The sequence below is a fragment of the Monopterus albus genome, unplaced genomic scaffold, assembly GCF_001952655.1.
Source record: "Monopterus albus unplaced genomic scaffold, M_albus_1.0 scaffold202.1, whole genome shotgun sequence".
NCBI lineage: Eukaryota > Metazoa > Chordata > Actinopteri > Synbranchiformes > Synbranchidae > Monopterus > Monopterus albus.
In genome coordinates, this window is record NW_018128082.1 from 122,803 (window position 1) to 131,116 (window position 8,314).

An 8,314-nucleotide genomic window follows, 5' to 3' on the forward strand; every position below is an offset into this window, starting at 1 on the left:
CCCAGCAGGATGATTCAGGCAAGCAACATTCATCAGTTGACCCCGAAGTAGGGCATTCAAAGGGCTGATTTCAGCTCAGTGCAGTGGGGGTGAAACAAAACTCTCTACGATTAAAAAAGCTGTCCAAGCTATAGAGGACAGTTAGCCATTTGCAACAATCATAATAACTGACTTTCAGAGTCAAACAAACAAAGGGCATCAAACTAACTCTTGTGAATTCAGAGTTTGCCTCATCAATGTTTACAAGACTTATGAGCTCAGGGGAGACGTTCAAGCATAGTCCAGGAGTTAGACAATAGCTCTCACAGTATAGACAATCAGGTTATGCGCCCATGTGTCCTCATCAGTGAGATTACAGATAGCTTGTTCATGATGAACGGTTGTTCGGTAGAAGTCAGACGTAGGACATTTGGGAATAGTTTGGGAATGGCTAGAGTTGAGTGTTTTAAATGGTGCCCTCCCTATGCTCCACTGTGTGGGGCAAACATCTTAGTGTTTTAAACCCAGCTGGATCACTCATGAGCTGCTTAACCCATTTATGGCAAACATTGTAGATTACTGACAGACGCTCTGGTGTGTGTGAGTGAGTCACATTAGCACCTGACTTGAGTTCTGTTTTTCCTCCCTCAGCCATTTCAGCTCGTCTCTGTCTGTATGAGTCAGTTTTTGGGATGTGTAGAGGTAGATAAAGGAACTGGTCTTGTCACACACAAACACTCATGCATACCGATCATCACTCATTTTGGCGAAAACTGTTTTTGTGAAGCTGCTGGTCTTCCTGTCTTCACTAGGGTTGGGAATCTTTGGCAAACTCATGATTGATTATGATTCTTGGTGTCACAATTCGATTCAGAATTGATTTTCAAATCAAAAAGGATTTGATTCAATAAAATAAAGATGGGCACTATATTTTGGCTCTTTCAGACCATCTCTGGAGAATTTGATTTCTTGAATTCCTCTAAAGTTTTATTGCCTTTTTCAATGCGGAAATTCCCCTCACTTCAGGCTCCCTGAAATGATGCACTGATTTGCTGCTCTATCCATTGCTAGTGTTTCCAGTTAGGTGTGTCAGTAACAAAGGCACTGGTACTAAGTTACACAAGTAAGGCAGTGTGTTTGAAGAAACAGAACTGCATTACTTTGTGTACTGTATAAATGTCTGGGGTTACATTCAGGTTTGGTGATCTAGTCCTCACTTTAATCCCCACCTCTCTGCGTCCTTTCTTCTTTGTTTTTCTTTTTTTTTCCCGAATGTGACATCACTACTCACTGCTCTAGCTGGAATGTGCTTTAACCCCGCCTCTCTCTCTCTTCTCCCCCTCCTCTTCTCCTCTGCTCCTCACTGTTTGGCCTACTGCTGAACAAACTTGGTCTCTTCAGCTCTTCTTCTTATCTGTAACTGGCCAGTATTCTCTTAACTTTCTGTCAGACTAAAGTATCACAAACTAGGTGTTTCCTCCTTTTGTAACTTTGCGTATCTCTGTCATCTGACAGTCAAAAAGGAGGTATTGAAAGGAACTGAAAGGTAAGATAGGACAAGGTAGTGAAAGTATTGTGTGCCTGCATCTACCGTGCATGTTCCTCTAGATTCTCTCTCTTTAATCAATGTGTGTGTGTGAGACTACAGTCAGTTATTGCGAGTGCGGGAATGTGTGTCAAAGGACTTTGTATGCAATCTCAGTGTAGCTGAACATAGGACATAGTTTTGTCATGAAGCTGTAAGGACTGTAACACTGTGTTAGTGAGTGTACATCAGAGATATTGTGTGTATGTTGTTCACTGGAGTGGGCTGGGATATGTAAACCTGTATATTCATGTATTTGTAGGCAGTGTTTTGTGCATTTTTTGCATTTCTGGTCAGTGTTACCCTCTGTTTCTGTGTATATGTGTGTGCCCATGTATCCTCTGTCTGTTGGTTGTCAATAATAGGTTCACCTCTGTCAATGGGCATCTGTCTCGCTCCCTTTATTCTTTTGCACTAGGTGATCAGCTATTGGTGCTCCCATAGTTTTTTATCTATTTATTGTGTATTATGTTAATAGAACATATTTATGTTTTTAAGCCAGCTGAGCATACAGAAATCCCAGATTTCTCAGGGACACATCGATGAGCCTGCCTTCCTCCATGGTGTCATCACATTACACTATTTTTCACCTTTTTTCAGAAGCTAATGATGAACATATCAGAGTGCTTGAAATGTTTTGTTGTGTGATGTTTCCTCTGGTGTTTTTTGAGAATGAAGAAACCAAAGAGCCCTGGGTTCTTGACAGAGAAATGTACAGTTATTTAACACAGACGTTTTCACAGCATGTGTGTCCAGTATAATTCATATTACCATACATCTTTTTTATATTTTTAATAAGCTGTGTGTTTCTACAGAGTATAAAACCCATTCGCTGTTGTGATCTCCCAGTAGATTACAGGTTCCATTTTGTTATGAGTATAAAAAATAAGCAGCAGACAAATTAATGCCTTCTCACATAAGCAACCACTGCCAAGTCTTCTCAAGCTTGTTTGTTGTGTCTTTGTTGACTCTGTGCTGGTGACAGTCAACATGTGATTGGTCCTTATTATAGCACACGGACATAGTTGAGTGGCAGTAGTAAAAACTCTTTATGGGCTTGTTTGTGTGCTTTTATAGCTTTGGACAGTTCTGTAGCTTCAATGGAAGAAAAGCTCCCATTTCTTTCTGTTCATTTCCTGCTATTGCTCATTTTTTTTCCATCCATAGTCTTATTTCCTTATTCACACTCACATTTTTGCTATTAATCCCTTTCATTTCTACAGTCAAATCTTCTTGGCATGGAATCTGTTTTCTTTTTTACCCTGCGTGTCTCTTTGTGCTTTTCCAAAGCTTGTCATATTCATTCTTCTCTTCCCCTCCTTCATTTGTCTGGATTTTCACCTCTACCTCTCTCTCTCTGTAAACTGTCACTGGTGAGGTAATGATGGAACATATGTGGATAATTGCACTTTCTCATCTGGACTTAATATGTGTATGTACATACACACATATACAAATGTGGGTGTAGTTTGGGCAGGTTCTTCAGTATATACTAAAATGGACAAAACAGAATCAGCCGCATGTGTTTGTGTGTCTGGACATAGTCTGTTATGTTGAGTTTATAGCCTAGTACAGTCAGTGTGTGTGATTAATCTGGCTCACAGAAATGCTTTCATCTTCCTTTCATAATATTTTTCTTTCTCATGTTTCTCTCATTTCTCTCTTTTCCACCAATTCTCTCCCATATAACTGAAGAGGCCACACGAAGGCCTGTGATTTTAGACACACCCAGATAAAATCTTGTTCTCTCTTTCTCTCTGGGGAATTTTGTTGAGATTCTTGAATTCCCTTCACTTCTCAGTGTGAGTCTGTTTTTACATTACTCCCTGTTTCATAGGCAGCAGATGTTGGAGGGCGTGAGGTCTTCAAACACTCAAACAACCCATTTCCTCGTTGTGCTTTATTTTGATTGGTTCACTTCTCTTGGTCGGAGGAAACATGTTGGGCTGCTGATACATACAGTACACTGATCAAAGTAAATGAAAAGTAGAAACAAAATACGACAAGAAGAGAGTTTCATAATACAGGGGACATATAGATTTTGTTTTCTGGGCAAAGGAGAGGTTTTAAATCTAAGGAGAAAAAAGTGAATATAAAAAAATGTCAGTCAAACCCACTCTAGGGAGCAGTACTCTGTCTAGCGTGTGGTTTCGCATGTATCTGCTTTTCAAAGCTGGTGCTGCAGACATCCTTCAAAACATCTTTTCCTACTCTTCCTTCAGGTTGTAGCTAGTCAACTTCTGAATTCAAGCTTTGGTACTGGTACCTTATTTATTTGTTTGTTTGTTTGTTTGTTTGTGTACACTGAAACCTGATTGCAGGTGTCTCTCATTTACTATATCGACCAACCTTGGAAGGTTTAGTGGGGAGACTATTTCCCGCTTCCTTTCTGTTCGGGTTTAGTGTAATTTGCTGTGCTGAAATACAAAAGGAGCAGTCAGTCATTTGACAAACAGCTATGTTTGTTAATACTAACATCTGATATATGTCCAAGTTTATTTGTAAGTGGTTTAATTTATTATTGAAACAAGGGGGAAAGGCAGTGCTTTAGCATTCACAATACCAGTAAGCCAAAATCCCCAGTATGCTTTTTTTTGGAAAGTTACAAAGCTCTCTTTAAAAATATAACGGTTGCTTTTGCCTTAACGTCATTTACTTTGTGCATTACTCAGGACATTCATAATTGTTTGTGTCTACTTGTGAATTTGACAATAGAAGTATAACATCATCAACTTAATAATTACTTCAGCATCTGTCTTCAAACATCTATTTCCTAATGTATTTATTCACTGTTATTTCTTGCCTTGGGAATGTTAACATTTCTGTATTACATTGTTCACATGTCAATTACAACAAGATGCCTCCACTTTCAATAATTTAATAGTCCTCTGTGGTTGTTAGTCAGAAAATATATACCCAGCTTTACCTGAAAATGGGATCTGTGTCAACTGTTTTGCATACAAATGAAAAGCGGCTGAAAACTAGTAGCCACAGAAAGACTCCAAAATGCAGCTTGAAGCCAAATAGTCGAGCCCTGTTATGGCATGTATGATAAGACTATTGGAGTGTGCAGTGTGTGTGCATGTGCTCCACTCCTGAAGGCCAGCTACAGTTTTTTTGTTCCGATGCCTTAAATCATGTCTGAGACAGAGCAGTGCAGTTTTCCCTCTTTGTCCTTTGTGTGCATGTGTGTGGTGAGATTTCTTGTGAAAATGTAATCATTGGCTAATGGATTTGTTTGTATGTGTGTGTAGAGGCTCAGTAGTGTTTAAATAAATTTGGAGCTCTGTCTGTGTGTGTGACAGTGCTGTGGAATTGCTCAATATAAAAGAACTTATTGGTTTTAACAGAAGACAGCGCTGTGTGTGTGTGTGTGCGCGCATGCATGCACGAGTTTTAGTTGGGTTCCTCAGCTGTAAAAACACTGCATCCTTCTTTTCTCTCATAGCATCTTTCCTAGGCCACCTCGCCCTCTTTCCTTTTTCTGGCTTTACAGAATGTGGCTACCTCACTTCACTTATGTTTTTTTACCCAGCGTACAGTCTATTGTCATTCCCGTGGCCTTTGTTTTCAAAATGAATTAGTTTGGAGAAATACAGATATACAAAAATCTGTATTTGTTTGTCTTCTGGTTTAATTAAGAGGTAGCTATCTGAATGTCAAAACAGTGTTCTCAGTGTGGGTAGATTTTTTTTTTCTTTTCTTTTGACATTTTGATATTACTGTCAAGTTTGTTTTTCATCTTTCAACAAATGATTGTTTTTCTGTTTTTACACAAATGTGTCTACGATTCTTTTTTTCCCTAGTCATTCACAAATGAACAAGCTAAATAGATGTGCATTTGCTGTAATTACAGTTGTATATGTTCTTCCACAGTACACAATGTGTTTACTTACAGTATTTTCACTACCAGCACTGAGCCCACTGGAATACGGGCTGGAGGCAGCTGTTGCTCATGCTACCAAGCAACACATTATTGACTCCATTGGTTATTTTTGTACTTGAGCATTTCCTCATTTTTCATGTTTTGATTGTTGTCTTTCTTTCTCCTTAGGCTCTGTGTATAAATGTGCAGTGCAGCGATGTGCTGGAGACGTTAAGCCTCATTTTCTGTGGTGCAGATGTAAACTGTTCAACTGGTATTGCAAGTTGTCCTTCCCCTCTCTCCCTGGCCAAAGCGCACTCACAGCTCTTACAGGCTGAGTTAATTAGTCACAATCTCAACACAGGTACAGTATAACTATGCATGCACAGGGTCACATGAAAGCCCCTTTGCTTTTAATGTTTACTTGACATTTGAACAGGGTTTTTTTTTTTTTTTTTTTTGTCCTATTTAGCAAAAATTAAAGCCCTTAAAAAGTCTTAATTGCTGTTTTAAGAGGTATTAAATTTTATAGCAATTTCTCTATGTGAATAGTCTATTTGTCCGGAGAGTTTGTTTGCTAAAAATTTGCATGAATTTGTTTGTTTATACTGTGCAGCCATGTTGCTTGTGGAATTCTTCTTTAAAGACGCAGTGTCATTGACCGGTGGCATCAAGGCTAAATTTGACGTCATGTAGAAAGGGCAAATGTTTTGCGCACTCACACGCCTATTGACTGCTGTCAGTCTAACAACCCCCCACCTTAAACTGACTTTACATAAGCTAAGAAATGTAATGGGAAAATGTGAGTTCTCAGGCAAGTGGTTGGATGACACTGAAGTTGAACAGTGGTTGAGGGAGTCCCACCACTGGGAACAACAGGCAGGCATATTGTTTAATGTATAAATACAGTCCGATCTATTGTGTCGCTGATTTTATGGATATTCCTTATACTTGTTTTGATATTTTCCAGTCATTATGACATTTCTAAATGTTACATAAGCAAACACACATTCTTGTTTTACCCAGGATGTTTTGGACATGTTCTGCTTGTCATTACCAGGCCTGTTTTTCTTATTTGAGAAAGACAAAAGTATTTTACTTTTTCGCTTGTTTGTTTGTTCTTCTGCAGACCTGCGTCAGCCAGAGGTGGGCGATGCCATGGAGCTGAAACATGTCTCACCACCAGTTTGTGTGTCTTACAATGGCTTCCTTTTCAAAACTGCATCCATGTCTCGGGTGATTACAGAGCGCAAGGCCAGAGAGGGTATTCAGCAACTCCATGCAACACTTACACTTGATTACACTCCAGCCTACAGTAATGAAGAATATTTGCATTTATTTATGTACATACATTTACGTTTTGTATTTGTAAATTTTCATTTGTTACTTCATGTAGAGTTCAGTCGCCGCTGGTGCATGTTGAATGACGGGATCTTCAGCTACTATGACAGTGACAAGAACTCGAACCCTAACGGCGCTCTGAAGGCTTCAGAGATGGTCTGCTTGGCTGTAGACGCTCCTGAAAGACATGGGTATACACTCATGCACAGACTGATCCGTTTCCACCATTTTAAAGTCTTAAATAACTATAATTAATAAAAACTGAAATAATATATACAGCGCAGACTGCTCTGTTATTATTCAGAGCTGACTGTCCTTGTGGACTATGTCAGTGGTATGGCTTGATGTATGAACACAACCTTTTGACACAAAACAATCCTTCCCTCCTGTTTTAATTTCTTCCTTCTTCCTTACCCCCCTCCTCTCTCTAACCCTCAGGTATGAGAATACCTTTGAAGTCTACTCACAGTCAGAGCGTCTCTATTTGTTTGGCACGGATGACCCAGATGCCCACAGAGAATGGGTCAAGTCAATTGCTACGGTAACCACCAAATACATACTGGAGTCTAGGAGCACAAACACACATTCTCCTACTTTCTCCACAGCTGGACTGTCACAGAGGGAAGAATTGATATAATTGTTCTTTGTTGTAGTGAAACTAAGGAGCTGTGATAAGGTTCAGTTATGTTTAGACAGGAAAACTGAACTTTAAAGACAGGTTACAGCTATTGGCTGTTTTTGCTTAAATTAGCCTTAAAAGAAACCTGAATGCCAAGATGGTAGATAGATGTACAGCACATCTATGGTTCCTGCATATCAGGCCACAAAGATAGTATGATACCCCTCTTTTTATTTGTAGAGCTTTATCCCAGCCACTGCTGAGCCTTTACTGAGGTTGAATTTTGAGCGGATTGGGTGGCTGAAGTGCAAAGATGGCTTGAATCTACAGACATCCAAGGTCGGTTGGTTTGCTCTGGTGGGCTCCACACTTCACTTCTACCTGGAGAACAGCAAGGGGGAGGAGATCCACCTCCGTAAACTCAATGAACTCTGTGAGTGAGACACGTAAACACTAAAAGCATATACTCAAATACATGGGCACACACACACACACTGCACCTTTACCGCATACATACTATATACAACACTAAAACTTAGGCTGATGACTGGCAGAACAGATATTGTGAAAGAAAACTGAAATAAAGTAATTTGAACTACAGTCATATTGTGACATTTTGGTCTGTTTTAAAGAATGTATTTCTGGAATAATAAGATTACTCTTTTCTTTTTCTTTTTCTTTTACAGCAATTCAACAAGACAATGAGGTGCTGGTTCTGGTCGAGAAAGGCAGGTGAGAGGGGAGGATAATTGCACATTGTTTATTACAATAGTGAGGCATAAGGGAAGATGATTGCTTTTGTATTTGATTTCACAACCTGTTCCACATTATCAAGCCACTTTATTGTAATTTTCTGTCTTTTCTTTTTTATAAACACAGTTTTCCCCATATGCCCATGCTGTTTTCCATGTCTACGTCACTTGTT

At 39.4% G+C, this 8,314-nt stretch overlaps 1 protein-coding gene across 8 annotated transcripts in view; it reads left to right on the forward strand.

Moving 5' to 3' along the window:
• Positions 1-8,314, forward strand: part of arap1 (ArfGAP with RhoGAP domain, ankyrin repeat and PH domain 1) — a 56,274-nt gene that overhangs the window by 30,659 nt on the left and 17,301 nt on the right. For all 8 annotated transcript variants that reach the window (XM_020618157.1, XM_020618160.1, XM_020618161.1 and 5 more), the window contains 6 exons: positions 5,619-5,793; positions 6,559-6,693; positions 6,826-6,961; positions 7,209-7,311; positions 7,630-7,822; positions 8,076-8,121. In XM_020618157.1, the coding sequence (XP_020473813.1) occupies positions 5,619-5,793; positions 6,559-6,693; positions 6,826-6,961; positions 7,209-7,311; positions 7,630-7,822; positions 8,076-8,121 (788 nt within the window). The remainder of the gene's footprint in view (positions 1-5,618; positions 5,794-6,558; positions 6,694-6,825; positions 6,962-7,208; positions 7,312-7,629; positions 7,823-8,075; positions 8,122-8,314) is intronic.